Source organism: Plectropomus leopardus, chromosome 8 (genome assembly GCF_008729295.1).
Source record: "Plectropomus leopardus isolate mb chromosome 8, YSFRI_Pleo_2.0, whole genome shotgun sequence".
In the NCBI taxonomy this organism is placed as follows: Eukaryota; Metazoa; Chordata; class Actinopteri; order Perciformes; family Serranidae; genus Plectropomus; species Plectropomus leopardus.
The window spans coordinates 1,366,320-1,391,541 of NC_056470.1; the positions used below are offsets into that span (position 1 = coordinate 1,366,320).

The following is a 25,222-nucleotide window of genomic DNA, read 5'->3' on the forward strand; positions in this document are numbered from 1 at the left end:
TTTTTACATAAAAACAAACAGGCGTCTTAATAACTTAGTAAATACAAAACTATTTTAAAACAGGGAACAGCAATATATTTCAGTTGAGGAGGAGCTATTCATTTAGAAATGTCTACCTGAACAAAGCTATTACCTAACATGTTCAGGTAATGTGGGACAGTGAAACATTTTATTAGAAAAACAAACAAACATTATTTTGCACTTTTTTTGGTGTTTTAACCACTTTATTATGATCCAGTAGTACAATATGTTGACTAATTTCAATTCCAATAATAGCCTTACCGATGAAAAGGACAGGCCACACCCACTCTGATGATGTCAGACCACTCCAAACCATTGTTTCCTGGCAAAAAAGTGTTGTAGCAACAAATCAAGATTACATATCAAATCCTTAAAATGCTTATCTTTCTCACTTTACCTGATGTCCCACTTTACCTCACCACTGACCCTATGCAGCATGTGGTAGATCATACTGTATAGTAAAAGCATGAGTCTCACACATACAATATTATTTTACATAAGTACAACGAATGTTCCCAAAAAAAACACCTGAAAGCTGTCACCTGGAAAAAAATATTTAGTGGGTCCGCTCCAGCACATATTGTGCATCAAAGAAACCACAACACTGATGTTAAGAGTGAAATATGTGCTGTGTTCAGCTCTGACAAAAGTCTACTGTGTCAATGCAAAGCTGTCATAATCCACTGTCCTCCTGTGAAATGTGCAGTGTTTGACATTGTGAAAGGAGAGTTGTGGACTTTACAAAGTGCAACACGTACTGTATGACTGATAAATGCTTAAATCTTCTATTTATATTCCATCGATATTTTTCCAGTATGCTGTGGCATGTTTTAGCATTACTCCTTCATTGTGCCTTTTTCCATATTTTTTTTCTCTCAGTCAAAACATTTCTAATATATTACATTTCCTCTGTATATATATACAACAGGTGTACACAAATAAATGCAATTATTTAGGCATAGAGTCTTTATCATAAAGCTGTATTAACTGGTCATGCTTGCTGATGCTTTTGGCCCACCGAACTTTTGCTCTGTTTTTGGGAACTATGAAAAAGCAGTGCATACGGAATTTCACATCTTTTTGGCTTCTGCTTTTTCTCTGTGAAAAAAATAATTTATTTGTTCAAATGGTAATGCTCTTGAATATTTGTGTATCTTGAAATGATCTTTGCCTTTTCTATATTCTTCTTTTTTTCTTTTTTTTTTTTTTTTTTTTTTTGGGTGGACCGAAATCTTAATATTTCATTTTTATTTTCAAATATTAAAGATTTCTTATCATTTCAGGGTTTGGTATGCATTAAGACTGTGAGAAACAGCAGCCTATCTGAGGGAAGTTCTCTGTGGGCCATTTCTATAGAGAGGTGATATGTGACAATAATCAATGAATGCCCAGCACTGTACATGTATTCATGGGGTTACTAATATTTTTGTGTTTTTCTTAACGAAACTCTTTGCATATTTTGTTAGGTGCTTGGTTCAGTGCAACTGTGATGGACATTTCCAAATAAATTGTTATAGAAACAATTATCTACCCAAATGTGCATTTTTATAGCAGCACTCTCTCTCTTTTTTTTAACTCACTTTCTTACACCAATAAATAATGTGTTTGTTTGTAGGCATTACATGTATTAATGAAGGTGGAGACAAATCCTACTTGTTGGAAATCTTCAAAGAAAATAAAGATGAATAAAGATGAAAATACTGTAATACTACATTCTGGGCCTGTTATATATATATATATATATATATATTATATATATATATATATATATATATATACGTGTGTGTGTGTGTGTGTGTGTGTGTGTGTATGTGTATGTGCAAATAAACTTTTTAAAAAGAAAAGATAAAGATAAAATTTATATATATATATATATATATATATATATATATATATATATATATATATTTAAATGCATAATCAGTTCATTTGCTCATTTGTTCATTTTTTTATGCCATAATTAGTTTTTCTTTTAATTCTCATTCTTAATCAACTGTTGTGTTTTTATTTTACTTTTTTTCTAAAAAAAAAAATTCAACGACATTGAAAAGATGAATGCTACAGAGTCAGATATTGTAGAAAGTACAGTTAGTTAAAACAGAAGTGACTGAATTATTATGGACAATAAAGAAAAAATAAACACAAATAATGGAAGGTCGATATACTTTTCTTATTATTTACATGTTGGAGAGACTTCATTGAAGTTAAAAAAAAAATCAATTAAACATTTAAAAAAGGGGGGTGATTTTGTAAATTTAGATCTGTGAATATGAAATTTACAGGGTCGAGATGTTTGTCATAAAGTTCAATGAAAATTTGAATTTAAAAAAAAGACCAATATTTTTTTTTTTTTCCAATATATGTTTATCGGGTTTTTTGTTTATAGAAAAGAAAGGAAACAAAACTAGAAAACAGAACATTCCGGCTCAGATCAAAAACAGGTGGCAAAACTTAAGAGTCAGTCAATATAAGACTGTAATGTTGTCATATAAATGAGTTCACATTACGCCTCTATGAAAGATAGCAGAAATGTCCAGGCCAATGTATGACATAAAAGGGGCCTACATTTTGTGAAACACATGATCTTTGCTGTGTAACTTGCTGGTTAAATAATCCAAGGACACATATTCAAGTACTGTCCGATGCCACTGGGTTTTAGATGGTACTTTGTCCGTAATCCAGTTCAAAAGAATATATTTCCTCGCACAAAATGTAAGCATCCTATAGAGTTGCCTTTCATGTTTTCCAGTGATAGTGACATCTGTTATTCCGAGCAACATGGTCAATGGGTTACATTCTGTAGCAGCAGACACTGAGAGTATTTTATCCAGTTCGCATTTTACGACATACCAAAAAAAGACCAAAATTTTAAAAAACTAAAAAAAAACTAAAATCCTGTGAAATCTAAAACCTATAGGCTACAAGCCATAATTCTATTTTTTTAATACACATACACTGTTTTTATTATTATAAAACATTTATAATTAATGTGTTTGTTTCTAGGTATGGATTGTATTACTAATGGTGAAAACAAATCCTAATTAGCCTATATGAGATCATATTATATCACTTATTTTTTAAAAAAGTATTTCACATAATTGAAAAAACCGCGAACAGCTTTTTAAAAATACAACATTTGTGGGTGTGCCGAATAAAAAAGAAACTAATTAATCGAAAACCCTCAGTACTTCCGCAACGTCACCAATGACACGTATTCAAAATGGCGGCCGCGGCTATGGTGAGTGGAAAAGCGAACTCTTTTTCTTCAAACTACACAGTCGCTTTCACTGTCTTCCCAAATAAACTCAGACATAGTGGTGTGTTTGTGGTAGAGTTTATTTACACCTCGGGCGATAAAAGATATTTTTACGTTTACAGGGTGCGGATTTGTTGGAGTTGGCCGCTGTTTGAATGTTGGACATTTTGCTAACTGCTTGCTGGAGTTAGCTAGCTATCATTACCTAGCTTGACTGTCAGTGAGTTGCGGCTCAGAACACTCGTTTGTATCATTTGCCTGCTTTATCCAACTGTGCTGACGGAGGAGAAATGGACATATACTCGGCTGTTTGACTGTCATTTGCTTTACGGCCAAGAGACATGAGATAGCCGAACTTTGGCTTATCGTTAGCTGTTAGCAGCTCTGCCAAGCAGCGTCGGTTTTGTTGTCGGTGTAGTTACAGTAGTGCTGAAAAATGTCAAAATGACAGCAGCACAGCAGCTATAAAAGACAAAAACAGCGTCAGCTGTCTTTCTCATGTCATTATGCTGGTATGATCTGATGACATAATGTTGGTTTATAAGAAGAAGCTACGGTTGCTAACTCCTTTCACTGCCATATCATAACTCACAATACCCATAAAATACATGTGCTCCTTGTGGACTTGTTCATTGACGTTATTTGTTGTTTTCCGCTATTGAGTCATACAATCATAAATAGACTATCTGGCAGTGAAAAATAAAAGTCTGTTGTGTCAAAATATAGTGAATTAGTGCCATAAATTCAAGTTTGATTTTGTCAGTATTATACAAAATGCAAATTAGGGGTCGACAGATTATCAGCCTGGCGTGTTATTGGGGCCAATATTTGGCATGTTTCCGATTATCTGTACAGGCCTTTTATTTTATGATAGCTGATCAAATTAATCAATGAAAAAGTGTGTGCATTACCCTCAACCAACACCAGGAAAGGCAGTTTGCAATACATGCAAAGAATGTATCAGCACGAGAGGAGCTTTTACTTTGTAAAACCTCAGGGAGCTATTTTTATTCAATTGGGTTTTTTTAAATTAAAATTTTCACCCAGCCAGACATGAACAAAGTTGCTGGGTGATATTAGAGTGCACATGAATCTGAAAAATGAAACCATGTGTCAAAATAAACAAAATATTTATGGTAAATTCAAAAAGTACTCGCCTCCGCTCTCCATTTAGAATTTAAGTCAAAACACCCTTCGCAGTAACTACAGCCTTATAGAAGTATTTCACTGCTGGAGTGATGGCCATTAAAACCAGGCAGTAGAAAGATGCAAATATTTTTGAAATTGGCTGTACGTGACCAGAGAAAGGACGCTTTTGCTCAAGAGGTAGAAAACTACAACTACCAGATTGCGAGCTCGTATCTGTAAACCAGTGGTGGCTGGTTGGCATGTAGGCACTGGTTAGAGGGAGGGAAGTTTACCACAATTCATTTACACATACGCTGCATTTATATGGTGTTGGAAGGTTGTAGTTTCTGAGTTGGGAAGTCGTGACTTTGTTGTGTTCATGAGCTTTGAGGTTGTAAAGTAGGAACAGCATGGAAGCTACAAAGAAGTGAGTGAATTTTAATGCTAAGAGCATTAAATCAAGAGGTTGATTGCTGTTTCCAGTTTATTTGTATATTTATATATTTTATTTTTTGTAGTCTAGGTCTGAGGTCTAGGTCACTCTGCATGGGCAGCAGTTAACATTAATACCACATTACACTTTACATGTGATCAAAAATTGGTATTTCACATGTGAATTGATAAAAAAAGTTTCTTAACATTGACCAAACACTGACTTTTGCCCACCATGTTTATGCATTTATGACATCTCAGTCTATGCTCAGTCTATGCTTTATAGTTAAACGTTTGCTTGCTTGCTGCAGCTAATAGGTGCATATACTAAAATGTGCAACTACTAAAAGTAAATGATAACTACTAGAAATAAAAAAATAGTTTTTCCATAGTCATGGAAAAGTTTTGGAACTTTGTCCATGAAATGTGTGGGAATCTCGTATCCCCTCTTAACTCTACGTATAGGCAGGTCTGTATCAGCTTTGCATATCAGGACAATGCAGTTTTTTTCTTCATCATTGATTATTGCTGTTTAAGCTCTGTTAACTTGCTTGAGTTCTGCCACAAATTGGGCCGGCTGTGGCTCAGCAAAAAGTTCACTGATTTCAATACCCGGCTCTCGCATTCCACATTACTCAGTGAAACTCAGAACCACAAGTTGCCTGCTCTTGTTAGGCCAGGGCCTTGCATGGTAGCTTGTTATCATTGGCATGTTTGAATGAGATGAGTAAATCGGAAGTAAAATACAAAGCGATTTGGGTCAAAGCTGACTCACCCACTCCGGCTAAACAATGATATTCTAAGTATGGCTGTGACAGTATGGATTTCTTTCTCACTGACGGGAAAAAACAACATATCATGCCTTGGCGGTTTATCCCCCCTCCTCTAAAAACCGGGGCCAAGAAGGCATACAGCTTGTAAATAAACATAAAATGAACAATTTAAGTCATAACACAGTATTCTTTATTCTTCAAACAGCAATATTTTGGGAAAAATTACAGCTATAATAAAAATTATAGTTAGGCCATAGCCTGATTTTGCCTTTACAAAGTGCAATATAAAAATGGAATTTATAGGCTACATTGAGTTATTGTTGTAAGTCGGTCCATGACATAAAATGACACAAACAGCCTGTTAATGAACATAGATAGCCACAAAACAGTTAAATTATTATTCAAACAAATGATTTAGGCAAAATTACAGCGATAGTAATAATAATAACTAGGTTATTTTTACAATAATAAGGCTATCAACAGTTTTTTAAAAGGTAGACATCTGCTGATTTTTCTGTTGCTATGGTTTTTTGTTTCCGACCGATGTCTTCTCAAAAGCCAAGTTTTGTCTCTTGTGTCTGTTCTAGTGCTCTATACAGCCAGTTCAGAGGAAGTCATGACAAGAATTCTGTTTCCTATGCACCCTTTGAGAAACACTGGCTTAGGTGAATATTTTTGGTTCGGTGCCATGAAGCTGCTGAATCACCTGGGCAACAATTGTATGCACAGTGTCTCAGTATCATCTCAGCTTTGGAATCCTGTAGCTTCTGCACTGTCCACAGGCCTTTATGTCTTGTATGACTAAGAATCTTTACAGATTTCTTAACAGATCTCTTCTTATGATGGTCCGTCACAGTTAGATTTACAGCTGTGCCATGGTTTTCCATAAATAGAAAACTACCGTACTGTGCTCTGGTGGATAAAGTGACTTCAAAATATTTATTTACGCTTTGAGGTGTGAACCTGTTATAAATGAGCTTTGACGCCTGTGTGTGTGCATATGGTTACATCATGAGAGGGAATTGTCAGGATGTAGTTCCAGGGTTGTTCTACCTGAAAGCATTTCTTGAAAGAGATTTGAAGCAGCTCAGCTATCAGTGCACAGCAACACTCTTTCTCACACCAAGCCGACATCCGAGAACTAGTGGCTTCGAAAGCGCCCTGCTGCGCCACCCCGCTTCGCTGTTTCTCAGCCAAAAATTTCCACAGAAACACACCAACACAGCAAACCAGCACATATGTTCTGCGCCTGCGTAAGAGGAGATTGCCCTCAATAGCAGCAGACAGCGGTCATCCGTAATAGTCATTCAAAATGGAAAAACTGAACGGCTGACAGCTAGCCAGCTAACGCTAGTTTGCCAGATAACACATTAACAACTCCACGCAATATTGGAATAAAGAAGCATATATACTGTGCACCAGTGAATAATAACACAAACTTTCAAGAAACATTTCTGTTAAGAGCTCAATTGTTAAAGAAAAGCATCTTACCTCCATATAACCAGTTTGTTTGGACCTCCCTCCTTCTTAACTTTAGCCCTTTGTTTACGGTTTACACTTCTGTTTCATGTGCACTGAGCTGAACAGCCAATCAGAGTGATTTCATTTGGCGAAGGGCTCCACAGACTCCACAACCGATTCAACACGCTCACACCCTGCACACCCTGGCGGCGAGGGCTGAGGGCACGCACCATCGGCCGAACTTGAGCCTACGGCTGACCGTTGGCTTGGTGTGTCATGGCCATGGTCTGCACATCTGTTAGAAATTTAAATATTTGTAATTAGCTTCAGTGTTTTTTACTTTATATGTCATGATGGAGTTAGTTCATGTTTACTTTTTTATCGTTGTTTTTCTTGCATACACTCAACGTATTTTATCTGTCAGATCTCATAATATAGTGTTTGTGTCTGTGTGGTGAAATATTTGCTGTTGTGTGTGTTGCAGGAGACGTGGTGGGCCTTGCTGCTTTTGTCCTCTTTGCCTGTTGTCCGGCCTTTTTATGTTCCCGGAGTCGCTCCCCGTGACTTCCATGAGGGTGACACAGTAGATCTTAAGGTAAGACTAAAAGGATAACTAAATTGTCATTCCAGCCAAGTGAATACATGAAAAGAACCAGATGTAGTACTCAGGTCTTAGCAACTATTAAATAGGGTTGATTATTATAACACGCTGGGTCAACAAATAATTAATTATATTATATTCATATATCGATAAAGTGAGCATTGCAGACAAAATAAAATCATAAAATCTTTAGAATTAAGAAACATTATTATAAAATAAGTAATTTCAACTAGGGCAGCACCTAATTTTTATTTTTTTAACAATTATTTTTTTGATTAATCTATCAATTATTTTTTTTTATTCATCTAACTATTATTATTTTTTTATTACTCAGTTAAAATAACAATGAATTTACTGAAAATAACATTTTAAAACTTGTCATATTCTGCAGAGCATTATTCCCCAACAAAAAACAGCCCAGTCCTAACTGGTAATCTGTGTTTTACAGTCTAATATAAAGTCTCTCCAAAATAAAATTACTGCAAGAGCTTATTCCACTCTGTTTCTCTAGATGCACTGCAGCTGACACACAGCTCAGACACGCCTCTCAGCTATTGCACTTTAACCTCCACAATTGTGATACTATATATCAAGTAGGGGGCATGGAGCTTTTCAGGGCAGAATCAATGAATGTAAGTTATTAATATGTAAGTGCTTGTAACTGCTGCTGAAGAAATTCAGCTGAGAAAAATCAACTCACTGATGGTGTAAAGTATAAACTAGTACAAGATGTCAGTAACCAGCATAAACCGCCATGTTCTGAACACATTATAAACACTGACAAAAAGTGACATTTGCATTTGAGAACACAAAAACTCTTACTTCACTGCAAACTACAAACTACTCCATCCAAATTTGGGCACAATGGGAAAGTGGGCGTCGCTATAATAGTTACATAGGCTAAATCAGAGATGTCAAACTCAAGGCCCGCAGGCCAAATCCGGCCCACAGTGTAATTTTATTTGGCCCACGAGATAATGTCAAATGTCTATTAGAGCTGGCCCGCCGGTATATAGCGCATGCACCACTTATAGTACAAATCCCAGAATGCCCTGCAAGTGCGTTGGCGCGTTAATCAAGACCTGCAAGCGTCCCCTCCTCCTCTGTTGACATTCATTAGCAATCTCGTGCTGTCAGTCACCTCGGGGAAATTTAAGCTATCCCTGCCAAAAAATGGCCAAACAAAAGGTGGACTTTGAAAACAGGAGCTTTCCAGACAGGTGGGAGGCAGAGTATCTGTTCATGAATATAAAGAACAAAATTATATATATATTTTTTTGGTTGTTTTGTTGTTGGCCTGTGAAAAAAAAATTCCGCTGGAAATGAGCTCAAAAGGCTACAGATAGAGAAAGAGGCATACACATTTTTTTGTTTTATTTTATTTTATTTATTTAAATAAGAATAAGAAATGAATGCCACTGATGTGTCTTTTATTTGTAATTTGATTTCTCATGTGTTTATAATATTAATAAGCTTTGCTTGTTCTAGATTCAGTGGTTAAGCAGAATGAAAGTTTCTTTCCATATGAAAAAGTTTATCATTATATATCTGGAGAGAAGGGAAAACATGCTCAATTGTTGTAAATTTTTCAATAAATATCGAGTCTGGCCTGCGACTTTGTCCCAGTTTTGCATGCTAAATGCATGTGACCACAGTGCGTTGTTTTGAAGTTGTTTTTGGAAGGCTAAACACCATCAAATATCAGTTAAAGCAGAACATTTCGTCAGATAATAACATGTTGTGTAGTTTGGAAATATTTACATGTGTTTTTGTTGTTGTTTTTTTTTAATGAATTTTTGGTTTTGGAGTTAACCATGTTGGAAATACTTGGCGTCAACTGCTGTGCAGGTGACACAGAGCTACTAACTAAAAAGTACAGGTGAAATTCGCAGATGTAGTAGCTAAATCTGTATATGTATGTATTTTTTTAACAGATATCTTTTTAGATTCTTATTAGCTGTAACAAGAGTTAGCAAGCTAAGCATTTTTGTGTGTATGTATGGGGTATTAATTCAGTTTTAAAAATCCCACGATCTCTATAAAGTGTAAGTACAAGTCGATTGACAGATTCAACAGGGACTAGAAAATTTGTTGCTAGGTCATTACTGAGGTTCCACATACTGTACATGCTGGAGTTATAAATTAGATTTCATAATATATGGGATTCTACTGACGTGACTGATTCTTTTCCAGTTATTATTCAGACCCTGAGATGTTAAACTTCTTTCTTTTTTTTTTTTAACAAACATTGGTCCCACTGATCATAATTAGAAAGCCCACACCCAAAGCACAGTTCCCATTGTCATTCGGACCAAGTTGCTGTGTGTGTAGTTTTGCATATCACTCATATCATTTGTTTTTCAGGCAGTGAAGTTGACCAGTTCCCGCACGCAGCTTCCTTATGAATACTACTCCCTGCCTTTCTGCAAGCCGGACGCTGTTGTCTACAAGGGAGAGAACCTGGGTAAGTGCACTGATGCTGACATGTGCAGAGTGTGGTCTGGGAAGTTTTCCCCAATTGTCTCATTTAAAGGGATGGTTCGGATCTGTTGAAGTGGGGTTATATGAGGTACTCATCCATAGTCAGTGTATTACATACAGTAGATGGCGGTTGGCAGGCTCCCAGTTTGGAGAAGCAGGCTGGAGTCCCACCAAGGGAGCAAAACAATGTGCTACTCTTCCCAGGGGCAGCAGTAAATCATGTTTTAGCCATCTAAAAAAAAAAACAATATTAGTTACAGCCTCTAGAGATAACTTTTATGTTAACCATTTAATTCAGAATTTAATGTTGACTGCACAATGAAATGGCTATAGAATATTAGAAAGAAAAAAACTGTGCTAAAATTGGTTTTCTATTAGTCTAGCTTTCATTATGCAAATCTGCTTCCAGGTACAATCTCCTGAGAAAAATGAAGGATTGATTCATAGCACAAAGGGAAGTGCGTTAACTATTGTGCTAGGGCTGGGCGATATGGCTTTGATATAATATTTTTAGGCTATATCCACGATATATATCTCAATATTTTAAAATCTTCTCTAAACTACTGCAAGGAACTAAAGACAGAAAACTATTGATGTTGATAGATGATGATCTACATTTACAAATAAAAGAGCTACTCCTGTAAAAAAAAATGAACAAACTGTCATAATAAAGTTTATAAAATAATGTTAAATAAAGTAAAGTATAAAGTTAAATATAGTACTGTTATAGTAAAGTTAAATAAAGTGTTTTTGCAATTAAATAAATCAAAGTGGAACCCATGGTGCTTTTATTTTGAAGGACTGAGCTTTTCTCGGGACGGAAGTGTTGATGTTGCTGTGGACTTAAAGCTTCCTGTCACTTCCTTCCGTTAGCAGAAAGTGAAACTGTAACCGCAGTATGAAGATTCTGGAGAACAGCTCTCCAGTTCATATATTGAAAGATTTTCAAGTCGCATTGGTGCTCTGTGATCACAAAATTAACCAAATAGTTTCAATGGGAGCTCTGCAGATAGAAAAACACAGAGCTCACCTGGTCAAACTACTGTAACTACCATTCATTGTTACTGTTACTGCAGTGCTGTTAAACATAATGTATTTACTGTGAGCTGGAAACAAACATACAGCTCTCCAGTTTATATATTAATAGTATTTGCAAGTCATAGTGGTGCTCCATGGTCACAAAATGTAACTAAATGGTCACGATCTTGAGCTCTGCTAAAGCCCTGCTTTGTGTGTGTGTGTGTGTGTGTGTGTGTGTGTGTGTGTGTGTGTGTGTGTGTGTGTGTGAGTGTGAGTGTGAGAGAGAGAGTGTGTGTGTTTGTTTGTGTGTGTGTGTGTGTGTGTGTGTGTGTGTGAGAGAGAGAGAGAGAGAGAGGGGGGGGGGTGGGGGGGGGGGAATGAAACGCTGAAGCAAGTCTCATGCCTTGGCTCAAAAAAAACAGTCAGGCAAGTTATATTCGAAGTTCATGATAAAGTCATTTTATACAGCGCATGTGGAACAAGCTGCGATGCATTGAGTATATTAGATTTATTGCCCACCTCTACATTTGGTAACAAAGCAGGAAGAGAACTGTGCATTTTGTTTTTTCACATTCGAGCCCTAGCTATCCACAGTAAAGGAGTAATTTTGCAGTGATAGATTGATTTTGCAGTTGTCATTACTGTCCACAGTAGTTGTACAAAGCAAACAAATAAGCGCATGTACGCACATCACCAGCGCCAGCTTCAGGCAGCAACAGTTCAGCAGTGAGAGCTCCAGTTAAGTTCAGCATGGACAATTAAGGCCTTTTTCCTTCTTCCTTTTTGGTATGTGCGTGTGAGTGATTGAGAACCACACACACACTGTTGTGTGTTGTGTTTTCCTGTATTTGTTCTTGTTGTGATTTCCTGTATTTGGAAATTAATATATCCTCTCAAACCCGATTCTGTCTGGAATCCTTCTCTCCATAGCTGTCCAACCCAAACCGGTGTTTCCCTGAGGTCTCCATCCTCACATTAGTAGTGGAAATGAAAAAGGGAGGAAAAAGTAAAGAAACTGCAAAAATTCTGCATAGCAAAAGAAAAAAGGCCAATTAACGGCAGCACCAAAAAAAGGCAAAGAGAGAGAGTGACTGAAAGTGGGGTAAAACGAGGATGACTCTTGGAAGGGTATTTATATGATGGAGGGAGCTTCGGGATCTGAGAGGTTTCAAAACCAATGTTGAGTTGGCATTCTTCCTGTTAGATCAGTCAGTTACAAGTAACTTTACCTTCCTAGTGAATGGATTTTTTCTACTCGGTCAATGTTGTGTGCGTAGGTGATGTTCTTCAGTTTTGATTGCTCATCTATGGATAGTTGCAAAACTCTGAGGAGAAGGAAAGCGATCCTGCAAGTCTTCACGACAGTGGCGTCAACAATAGTCCCACTTGGAGATGCTATGTGGGGGTAAAATTGAGAAGTGGAAAAGGTATCGCTTTCAACTTTAAAGTATACACTATATTGAGAATATTTTCACCACTTTACCCTACCATCAGACAGACCTTTCCTTTGGCACATTTTCTCAACTGAACACCTTCTGTCTTACCTCATACAAGTACCTCATACACTCCTACTTCAAAAAATCCAAACTATCCCTTTAATTTGACTTCTTCTCATTCAAGAGAAGCAATGTTGTTCTACATTTTTCCATGTAAAAAAAGTTGTTTCCTATATATTTTTACTTATTTCTATTTTTTGTAGGTGAGGTATTACGCGGGGATCGTATTGTGAATACCCTCTACAATGTGGAGATGAACAAGGATAAGAAATGTGAGATGGTATGCAACAAGAAAAAGCTCAGCATAGAAGAAAGCAAGCTGGTTGCTGAGCGAATCCAGGAGGAGTATTACGTTCACCTGTGAGCAGCCTCATTGTAGTTCCCAGGGAAATCTCCCACAATGCTAATGTTGACCTATTTCCATAAGAAAAACCCTGCATGACTTTATACATGACTTAATTAACCCTTAAGGCCTTAATATCACACACATTGCAAAAAAATCAGGCACACACACACGAATTATTTTCAATATACTACATGCAAACCCAAGCTAACTGAACACTCTCCTGTCTCTTTCAGTATTGCAGATAACCTGCCAGTTGCCACCAGGTTAGAGTACCCCAACAGAGAGGCAGGAGGGGAGGAGGAGCAGAAGAAGGACATAGTGAAAGATATCCAGTTTGAACATGGCTACAGACTGGGCTTTGTTGACAACAACAAGGTAGATATTATAAAGCGTCTCTATTTGTCCTGATATATTTTACATATATAGTTGACTTAAATGATAAGTCTGCTTGCTTTTTTGAAGGATACTAATTTCAGTTTTGCTCCTTCTTTCCCCACTTGCAGTTTTATCTGCACAACCACCTGTCCTTCATCCTGTACTTCCACAGAGAGAAGCTTGAGCAAGGGGATGAACACAACTACAGGGTGGTGCGATTTGAGGTCGTTCCCCAAAGTGTAAAAGTAGATGGTAGGTGTCTTCACACTCTTTTTTAAATAGCTTAAGTTTCTAACCTATAGCGATTAAAAACTATTCTAATAGAAGCAGAAAACACAAGTGTTACATTCATAGTGGCCAGTAAATTACAATGTGTTATCCCTCACTTCCTGTAATATTAATTCTGTATGTTTTTATTCTCAGATCTGAAGGCAGTGGAAAAAGAGAAGACGTGCACCTTGCCCGAGGCCAGTGGCTCTGCTCCTCAGGAGATTGACCCTGCCAAAGAGAACGAGGTCCTCTTCACCTACTCTGTCCACTGGGAGGTCAGTGACTGCTGCATGGATTCTCAGTGACTTCAAACATCTTGTAACTAGGGCTGGGTGTTATATTGAATGTACTTAATGTGTCCCGGCTTGTTCCCCGTGAGATGTATAAAATGACTTTATCGCGAACATCAAATATAAATTGTTTCGTTCTTTTTATTAGCCACTGGCGTCTCAGTTCTCTTGCTGTCTTCTATGGCTGTCGGCCTCTTACAGACACACACACAAAGCAGGGCTTTTACAGAGCTCCAGACTGTGACTAGACAGATTTCACAACTATGGAGCACCAGTGCGATTTGCAAATACTATTAATATATGAACTGAAGAGCTGTTAGTTTGATTCCAGCTTACAAAGTGGTAGGGGCCGTAGTGTGAGCAGATGAGGCGTGTATTTGTATTTGCATAGCTCTGATTTTGACTATTGACTATTAAAGTTACAGTTAGCAACCACAGTGCACCAGTACAACTTGCAAATATTAGTAATATATCAATTAGAGAGTTGTAAGTTTGTTGTCCGCTCACAGTGAATGAATCGTCAGGGTTAAAGGCGCCATGATATCTGTTTAAATGTCTGCCAATGCTATAGTATATAGATAATATAGAGATAATATTTTAAAGCCATATCACCCAGTCCTACTTGTAACCAGACCAGTCTGTAACCCTGAATAGATTTGTAAAACTACCCAAATTTGTATTTACCTAGGGATTAGTTTGAAATCAAAACATGTTGATTAATTAAGTTCATTAATGTGATCATGTCGGGGCTGGCTCTTTAAGATTCTCTGTAGAGCTTATTTTTAAACAATATATATATATTTAAAATCCAGTGTGGTGGAGTGCTACAAAGTCAAAACATTATAAAAACTGTGGCCATCCAAATATTTACAGATTGCAGTTTGAAAAATTATCTTTTATCAAGTGTAAAATTAATTGCGAAACAACAAGAACAGATAATAAAATTCTGAATTTATTCTCAGCTGTTTCAGTTTACCAGGATCAAGGGTTAAATAAAGAGAGATAGATGTAGAGGAAGTACTATTGAGCCTCTTATTTCTTGTGTGCAGGAGAGCGAGGTGAAGTGGGCGTCTCGATGGGACACATACCTGACCATGAGCGATGTCCAAATTCACTGGTTCTCCATCGTCAACTCTGTGGTGGTTGTCTTCTTCCTTTCTGGTATGTCCAATTTTTGATTAATCCTACTCAGACAAATATGTCAAAAATGTTTATATCAGCATTGTTAAAGTCCTGTAAGTTGTTAGGCCCATTGCAGAATTTACATGTAGTTATTATGCGTTATGTCCTGAATTGCATTGAATTGTTGAAATTTTAATTCATAGTATTTGTCTTGTGTTTTTCATACTTTTCTGGACTCAGAGAAAAATAAAACTTGTGGATTTAATGTATATCCATTAAATTCATATTGCATACATACGGTCATATTTAGGGAATGCATAGTTTAAAGGAATAATTACCTCCCAAATGACAAACTGAATATCAGTTACTCACCCTGTGTTACATTGAATAAGTGAAGGAACATTGTTTTCCTTGCATGCCTCTATGGTGAATGAATAATCCAAAAACAGAGAAAACTCTTGATGAATTGCATTCACTGGGGTCCACATTTAACAAAAGCAAAACTAACCCAAGTCTTGTTTATACAGTGGCATGCTCATTACCTCCCAAATAGACCAAACTGAATATGAAACTTAAAAATGCTCTTTTTCAAGCCTGCTGGTCTACTGCTGCCTTGATTAGTTAGTTTAATCAAGGTCTTTTTGTGTAGGTTTTACAATTAACAGTTTACAGTTCAACATAGGCCCAACAAAACGTTAACAGGACAGTAAAACCCCTTCAACCCCAGCCCACCCTCCTTTTCCCCAAATACCAGATTTACAGTGTTAAAAATAAAAAATATAAATCTAAAATACAAAGTTCAAAATACAAAATTCACATAGCCAGACATAAAGGAAAAAAAAACAGAAGTTTACAGTACTATATTATCTGCCTCCATATCAAACATTAAGAAAGGCTGCCAGGTATTATAACATTTTCTAGTAGACCCCCTGATTGTGTATCCAATCTTCTCCAACTTGATATGGATTATTATTAGTACGAACAGCGGCCTTTGGAGATGTATATAAAAGTCTGATCCACGATATGAACTTATGGCCAAATCCAAACCTCTCCAGTGTGATGAAACGATAGCGCCACTCCACCCGGTCGAATGCATCAAGCATCAAGTGAGAGGACTACCTCTGGTCCCCCCCGGATGGAGAGGGGCTATAAAGGATGTTAAAAAGGCGTATGACATTGAAAAAAGAGCAACGATTCTTTATAAAACCTGTTTCGTCGGGTGATATTATGGAAGGAAAAACACCCTCCAGCCGGCATGCCAGAATCTTGGCAAGGATTTTTGCATCAGCGTTAAGAAGAGAAATTGGCCGAAATGAATTGCACTCTTTTTTGAGAATTACAGAGATAACTGCTTGGCACATGGTCAGAGGTAAGGTCTTAAGTGAAAGTGATTCTTCAAAAACTGACAGTAGTAAAGGGGCAAGTTGGTCTGAGAATTTTTTGAAAAAATCCGTCGGATAGCCATCCGGCCCTGGGGACTTGCCTCTTTGAGACATAGATCTGATTGCAGATACTGTCTCCAGGGCCGAGAGGTCCTTCTCCAATGTATCAGCTATACTTGGGTCTATGGATGGAACATGTAGGGATCTTAAAAAATCTTCCATCGCGGAGGGTGTTGTTGAAGGTTCTGTTGTGTATAATGATTGATAGTAATTTTGAAACAGGAGTTAATCTTGAGGCTGTCTGTGCACTTCAAACCCTGTTCATCATTATAGGCTGATTGGCAATTCTTTGTCGTAACTGATGAGCGAGAACTCGTCCAGTTTTTTCCCCATGTTCGTAGCATCCGTGTTGAGATTTGGAGAGGAGATATTCAGCCTGTCGTGTTGATAGGATATCAAATTTGGTCTGCAAGGACAGACTTTTTTTTCATTATGTCGACAGGTGGTTGATGGCTGTATAATGTATCTAGTCCAAGTATCTGATCAGTAAGCTCTTTAAGGCGCGCTGTATTTGTTTTCTTTTTATTCACACAATAAGAAATGATTTTGCCCCGTAGATATGGTTTTAGACATACCCATATAGTTGAAGAAGACATTCCTGGCGTTTGATAAGTATCAAGAAATAATTTCATTTCAGATTAAATAAAATTGATAAACTACTTTTTAAATATTGACCGCTTTGCACAGCATAAGCTGGCGACACTGTAACAGTCCTTCAGAGTAATAACAGTTAGTTGACTGGGTACAGCCAGTTTAGTTGCTTCTCCATGGATGTAAACAGATATAATATTGTCAGAGTAGATGGAATCTGAGGTTAAGCACAAAAACAATCTCACTCATGCTACTCTGCTGCAGGGATGATAGTGTCATTGGATTTTAAAGGTTTAGTTCAGATTCATCAAAGTCACACAAAAAAAGGCTAACTGATAGAGGCAGCAGTAAAAGAGCAGCTTTAGTGTTCATTGAGGTAGCATTACTGTACATAAGTTTTCAATTCAAAACACTTTATTTGTCCCTGTGGGGCAATTTGTAAGGCACGCAGAGCAGTATGGTAAAAAACTATACATAACAACAATGACATAAAGATGACAATGACGTGGAAAAAAATAAGAATAATAAAAATTATAATGAAGTGACACAACATGAGAAATTCCATCAGTCCAAAAGTATAGCTGTAACTATAAGTATTCTGATGGTTAGAATGACAATAATAGGATAGGATAGATAACTGTACACGTGATACGATAATGACCTGAAAGACATGTTGCAGTGAAAAACTTCAAACTATGAGTTCCCTGTCAGAAAGGGCTGTTTTTAGGGAAGTAGTGAGCATACAGCTGGATAAATGAGACTTGTTTATGTTGAAAGAGCTGTATGAGTGTTTGTCACGGATGTTTTTTTAAATAGTTTTGCTAATGTTTAACCCAGAACTTTATGACTCCAATTCATCAAGAATTTTCTCATCTTTTGTTTTCTTTGTTTTTTCCTGCATGCCACCATGGTTAACAAAGTTTTGTTTATGAATTCAGTGTCAGGTGGGGTTAGTTATTGATATAGAAATGGTCACTTGAGAGGTTAAGTATTCCTTTAATGACAGTAGTGGAAGTGTTGAAATGTCTGTATTTCTAGCTGACTGGCGTCCTTCACATTCCCTGCCTTTTCTCTTTCAGGTATTCTGAGTATGATCATTATCAGGACCTTGAGGAAGGACATCGCTAACTACAACCGAGAGGATGACATAGTACGAAAATACACACCTGACAAAAGACAGTTTGCTGAGACTGAGCAAGTCACTGGGGAATTAATGCATATGTCTTAGACATTGTATAGATCAGAATGATTTGATTTCAAGGAACTGATTTCACTCACTTTGGACTCTTGATGTTTATTATGTCGGTATATTTGAGGTACTTTACCACATTTGTGTCTCATCTATCCAGGAAGACACCATGGAGGAGTCAGGATGGAAGAATGTACACGGAGATGTCTTCAGGCCGCCTCAGTATCCCATGATCCTCAGCTCTCTGCTGGGCTCAGGGATCCAGCTCTTTTGCATGATCCTCATTGTCATCTGTGAGTTTGTTTTCTCTATAATCAGGTCCCTGTCCATCTCTCCGTAAACCAAAAACTTCTATCATTTATTCACATGGCTAAAGCAACATATACAGTTTGGTCAGAGAAAAGTTCTCATGATGTGAGGGTTAATGGAAATGTTCTTACCACCACGTGCTCTTGTGTGTTTGTCGTAGTTGTTGCCATGTTGGGCATGCTGTCTCCCTCCAGCAGAGGAGCGCTAATGACCACTGCGTGCTTCCTCTTCATGTTCATGGGGTGAGAGCCATATTCATTTCTTAATCCTCTTTAACAACAGAAACCCACAGAATCAAATAGAAAGAGGTAACCAGTTTTCAAATAGTGTGTCTTTCTGATCTGACCCTGCTTCTTCCTGTGGATGTTTCTCCTTCAGTGTATTTGGTGGCTACTTTGCTGGCAGACTGTACCGTACACTGAAGGGCCATCGGTGGAGGAAAGGAGCATTTTGTGTAAGTCAATGATAACCTGAATATTTAATGTGAAAAACACTGACTCTCAAACTCTCACTCCTGAGTTAGCACACTTGCTTTTTTTTTTTTTTTTAAAGCTGCATACCTGATGTCGGTTTTGAAAGCGAAATTCTTCTTTACTATCAGAGTAAACGGACGACATATTTTGGTGATATTTCATATTTTATTAAATTCACAACAACAACATCAGAGAAGAACTGATAAACTATACAAATAACCTAAATGCCTAACTGCAGGAAGTTGGTGTTAGATTATCAGCTATGATGAATTTTGAGCAGATTATTTCCTGTGAATATTGTATCAGAGATGAGTTTTTGTTGAAACTTTTTATAGTATTGTATTTCCCTACAATCATACATTCTTGAAAGGCTTCTTTTCTGAGAAATTCTTTTTCCTTGTCCGTCTTTTCTACGACAGGACGAGGCTGTTTACGTTCACCTCTTTTGTATACATGAAGAAGTGTTTTTGTAAATTGGTATTTCTGTGAACAGAGAGGCTTAGGTTGTGTTTGTTTTGTCTCCCCTGCAGACAGCAACTTTGTATCCTGCTGTGGTTTTTGGAATCTGCTTCATCCTCAACTGTTTCATCTGGGGAGAGCACTCCTCTGGGGCAGTGAGTATCAGGACTCACACACACTGCACTTCACTTTTATAAAAAGTCGAATTATTGTGTTAGCCCCACTCAAGCTGGACTTTTGAGATTTCGGCCCTGACTGAAATCAGACGAAATCCAATTTCTCAAAATAGGACAAACACGCCCAGATAATTCGATTGGAAGTTGAGTTATTCGGTCATGTAAACCCCTCACATAGACTTTTACTGGACTCAGGTTGTATGAATGTTATTGTATGAATAACATGACATAACTAAAGTGAGATAGGTCTGTGTGAGTACATTCGAGTTTGTCAGAAAAAAATACCTAATTGTACACAAATAAGAAGCATGATATATCAAGATTATAATATCAAGATTCTCAGTTCAATTTCACATCTTAATGACCATTCCTCCTCTGTCCTTGCTCTCTTTTCTCACCACACAGGTTCCCTTCACCACGATGCTGGCTCTGCTATGTATGTGGTTCGGTATCTCCATGCCCCTGGTCTACCTGGGCTACTACTTCGGCTTCCGCAAACAGCCGTATGATAACCCAGTACGCACCAACCAGATCCCTCGGCAGGTCCCAGAGCAGCGTTGGTACATGAACAAGTTTGTAGGGTGAGTGTTGAAGCGATCTAACGATCTGTTTCTGACGTACAGTCACTGGAATGGCTGAGGTTCTGCAGAGCACCAAGTGTTCCTGTGATCAAAACATAGTATTTTCTTTCTACTAGAATCCTGATGGCTGGGATCCTGCCATTTGGCGCCATGTTCATTGAGCTCTTCTTCATTTTCAGCGTGAGTATAACAGCTCAGCTTTAAAGCCTTGAATTTCTGTCCGAACTTGGTTAAGCCTGGCGCGGCCCGTCAGGTTCGGGCCGGGCCGTATTTTCTCACTATTCACTCGGGCGTGAATCAGGTCGGATTCTCGTCAAATCAAAGTTAATTTTTATTTGTTTTTTTATGAACCGCCCCATGCTTAAAATGGCACTCTGGCAGGAGTTTTAATGGACTGAATCAAGAGGGAAAGAGAAAGAAAGGTGGAGAGACGGGAAAGCAACAGAGCAGGTGAGAGAGGGACTGTAAATCAGAGAAAGGGGGGCTGCAAGGAGAATTGGTTGGCAGTTTCTGCTTCTGCCTCTCCAGCAGTTAGAGAGACGTGAATAACATGCAGCGGAGAGTGATCATCAACATGTACTAAATGCACTGAGGGGCGCTGCCTGCTGTGCCGAACCTGTCATGCACGAGATGAAAGACTCACAGAGGGAAGAGAAGGAGAAGTACTGCGAGGACACGTGCCAGCCCTTAGCTTGTAATACGTGTTTTTAGTTTTATTTTAGAATAAATAAAATGGAATATACTATAGGTCTTTTTTTGCAGCATAAATTTGGGTTTTTGATTGGGCTCGGGCCCAAAACTGCTGCTGTGGGTCAGGCTCAGGTCGGGTTTGGACAGAAACTGTAAGGGTTCATGTAGGCCTGATCAGAGCTCCAGCTCTGCTTTAAATGTGTTAGTTCAAGACCAGATCCCTTCTCCTGTCAGTGCTGTACAACTGAGTGTGTTTACGTAAAACAGACAGAACTTTCCTGAAAAAGTCAGTGGCCTCTTACGTCCTCTTATGTATAGTTGTGTCAGAATTAATGTGTGTGTGTGTGTGTGTGTGTGTCTGTGTCTGTGTGTCTGTCTGTGTGAGTGTGTGTGTGTGTGTGTGTGTGTGTGTGTGTGTGTGTGTGTCTGTGTGTGTGTCTGTGTCTGTGTCTCCATCCACAGGCCATCTGGGAGAATCAGTTCTATTACCTCTTTGGCTTCCTGTTTCTGGTCTTCATCATCCTGGTGGTGTCCTGCTCTCAGATCAGCATTGTCATGGTTTATTTCCAGCTCTGTGCAGAGGTAAGTTCATTCAGGCTAAGTGTGAGTACACACAAGTACTGTACACTTTATTTTTTTCTTTTAAGTGCAGTGCAAAGACTGCAGTACTGTGTTTTAAATACATGTCCAACAGGTACTCAATTGACCCATTACTCGAACCCATTTCCAGTATTAATATCTTACTCGCATAAATCTACTTCAGATCACCTTGTGATGGTTTCCTGTTTGTAAGGTTATAGTGCAAACATTACTTGTTAGTAACTAAAAACCACAACTCTGTGGTGTAGATTTTTCAAAATGTAATGGGATGCATGCAAACAAAAAAACACAAATAACTTACTGACTCACAGCAATATTCAACTTCCTGCTTGCATCCCTCAAAATATTCAAGGATCTTTGTTTCAAAAACAGTGAACATGTTTACTGAATAGAATACTAAATAGAACTTAAAAGAACAACAAAGTTTTAAAAACCCCATACATTTTATTTATTCATTTTATTTTTCTTTACCTGTTTTGTGGCATGTTGATGGTTTGTAATATGTTGTTAATATAGTGAAAAGATTTTTTTTTACATAGTACATAGTTTGACATCGTTCAACTCTGAGTGTCCCATGCAGATTGTTCCTTTATCACACACTCTCCCGGCAATTAATATACTGATATTTTCTGTTTACTGTGTATTGAAAATATGTCAACATACAAGCAGAAAAATATATAGCTAGACAATACATGTCTATCTACAAATAAAGAGTTTGAAAATAGAGCAAAAAGCGGCGGTTTCCATAGGTTAAAGTGCTAATAAAAACAACGCATGTTAATGCTTAAGAAGGATACACACCTGCCAGCAGGCCAAAATGAGTCCTCATTAAAAGCATGCAACAAATTATAAAGCAGGACTAAATCATTTATTTACAAAAAACAAAAGCAAAGGTTACGACATAAATTTTTATAAAAGTAGAACTCTTAGCATGAGTTCCTCCTCAGTATTTAATGGTGTCGTTTGCAGTATGATGAAGTCAAAAGCACATCCAACAAGTGGTTGTAGAACCAACAGTGTGTGTTGCCAACATCATCCATCAGTAAACATGTCTGCTGCTTGTGTCTGACTCTTACCTGCTTCATGTGTGCAAACACAAACCTTGCTGTGTTTCCTCTGTGTTCCTCACTCTCAGGACTACAGGTGGTGGTGGAGAACTTTCCTGGTTTCAGGAGGCTCGGCGTTCTACGTCCTCATTTACGCCATCTTCTACTTTGTCAACAAGGTAAAAGCTCGGCGGCTGGATCGCACATTTCTGATAACGATAACTTTTGATTCTACTGCAGCTGAAGAAATGTTTTAGTAACACACATACTAGGTACTTCTTGCAGTCTTGGAATGACGACACGTCACTTATGAGCTCTTCTTGCTTGCACACATTTAGGGTCTTCACACTGCATTCTCTTAGGACTGTGCTAACTTTCCCCCTTTCACACACACATTGTTAAACCGGGGTTAACCTAAGCCCAGGGCTATCAGATTTACACTGCGCCTCTAACAGCATCGGGTTTTGTTAGGTGGAACAAGTCACTCATGTTATCATTTTAAAGGTCTATTTTTCACCTAGATCTGTTTCGCCGTGGTATTTTTTTAGCCCTGGGTTAAGTCCATTTTCAAGCATTACACTGCAGACTGCTCTGGTGCAGGGCCAGCAGGCCCCAGGCTAACGTTTGTGTTCGCCCACTTGGAATGTGTCAGCATTGTTCCAGTGTGAACGCTTCCTTAAGCCTCGGGCAGACTGTTCGATTTTTGCAATCTTAATAAGTTTAGTGCAGCTCCACTCCACGACATGGATCTGAATAAACTTGGGTACAACGTCAAGTTGGACGTGTGCAGACTGTGCGATGACATCACCTGCTGAATCGCAGGCTGCAACCTACAAACATCGACGTCAGTACGTAAGAAAAAACACAGTCAGCGTGCATCATTCATCTACGCCGCTGTAAACAAACGAATCAAGCCCTCGCTTAATATGTGTTCCTCCGGCTGGCTCCGCCTGTGAGTTCCCGCTCAGCTCCTAGGCTTAACATTGTGATGACGTCACAGATTTTAAAATCATTTTTCTGAGCTTGAGGGGAGATAAACAAAGATAAAATTCAGCAAAAAAATCAGAATAGAAAGATTTGTAATTGACCTTGCTGAAATTTGACATGTCCTGTCAGCAGTCTGTCTGTGGGTTTGGGGACATGTATATAAGCTGGTGTGTGAAGAATTGTTTTTTCTTTAAAGGTGTTAAAGTAAGTGAATCTGAACTGTGTCTGAATGACAAAAAGCAATTATTTTATTAGCTTAATGAATCGTGCAGTGTATTCAGTGACTGAAAAGGGAGCTAATACCCTGTCCCTCCAGAACTCCACGGTTTTGCGATTGCGACAATGCAAATTCACCAATTCCTGTGAATTCTGAACAACCTCGCAATTTTGTCCAATCACAGCAACTTTACTGCAGATTTAACGGGTAAAAATCTCTTCACTGAAAGCTGCGTCAACATATTGATGACTTGCAAAATCGCAAGTCATCACTTGCCCCCCGAAATTTCATTGCAAAAGACAGCTAAAAATGTCACAACTTTCATTGCAGTTTTTTCGAAAAGCTGCCGTGAAATCAGCATTTCAGGCAGCAACAATCACAAAAACAGCCCACAAAATCCTGGAGGGACTTTACTATTTCTGCTCCTGCTGATTAGATTTTACCGTTTTTAAAGTTCTCTCTCTGGCAACTCTGCTAACATCTGGAAGTGGATACTTAATTTCTGGAATGACCCTTTAGTAGAAAGCCAAATAAAATTTGTAATGGACATTTTTATTAGAAAAAAAAAATAAAATGGGTAATTGACACATTAAAACAGATTCTTGTCTTCATCTCTCCTCAGCTGGACATTGTGGAGTTCATCCCCTCCCTCCTGTACTTCGGTTATACGACCCTGATGGTCCTGTCCTTCTGGCTGCTAACGGGCACAATCGGCTTCTACGCAGCTTACATGTTCATCAGGAAAATCTATGCTGCAGTCAAGATCGACTGAGTCGTCACTGTCGCTGCTGTTCTCGTTGTTTTTGGTTTGTCTTTTTTTTTTTCTCGTCGCGTTCTGTTTTTTTTTAATGTATATATTTTTTTATTCTTCATGTCCAACAAGCACTGACTTGTGTGTGGAGGGAAGGAGAGGGGTGCTTTTTACGGCGAAACAGCCCCACCCACTGGCCTCATGGGGGAAGAACAGCGAAACCAGCTGTCTCTCTCCCCTCTCTCTCTCTCTCTCTCTCTCTCTCTCTCTCTCTCCCTCCCTCTCTCTCTCTCTCCCTCTCCCTCTCACTCTCACTCCTACCCCCTCTCTACTCTTTCCAGGACAGAGACTTAGAGGGATTGTCCTCTGATGGGACAGTTAATGTCTCCTGCTGTTTTCACCTTGCACACAACACAGTGGGCCAAAGCTTGTTTAACGATGGTTTCTGCACATTTTTGTTTTTTTTTTTCATTTGTGTTTTGAGTCTAACTTATCCAGGTTTTTATTTTTGTCATCACAGGATTTATCTTTGACCTTTTTTTTCTTCAAATCATCTTCTTATCTAATTTCTTTACATAAATTTTTCCATAGTTGCTGTTTTCAAATGTCACTTTGGTTTTATTGGAGAGACTTTGGAGA

At 38.2% G+C, this 25,222-nt stretch overlaps 1 protein-coding gene across 1 annotated transcript; it reads left to right on the plus strand.

Annotated features, from left to right (window-relative positions):
* The first annotated feature begins 3,232 nt into the window (after window positions 1-3,232).
* tm9sf4 (transmembrane 9 superfamily protein member 4) lies at window positions 3,233-25,222 on the plus strand. Its single transcript, XM_042491645.1, has 18 exons — window positions 3,233-3,259; window positions 7,556-7,666; window positions 10,037-10,136; window positions 12,873-13,029; window positions 13,249-13,390; window positions 13,519-13,642; window positions 13,814-13,935; window positions 15,000-15,111; window positions 18,185-18,255; window positions 18,455-18,587; window positions 18,764-18,845; window positions 18,982-19,057; window positions 19,607-19,690; window positions 20,117-20,292; window positions 20,409-20,472; window positions 21,445-21,564; window positions 22,718-22,807; window positions 24,455-25,222. The coding sequence occupies exons 1-18, from the start codon at window positions 3,242-3,244 to the stop codon at window positions 24,602-24,604; spliced, it is 1,932 nt and encodes a 643-aa protein (XP_042347579.1). The 5' UTR covers window positions 3,233-3,241; the 3' UTR covers window positions 24,605-25,222.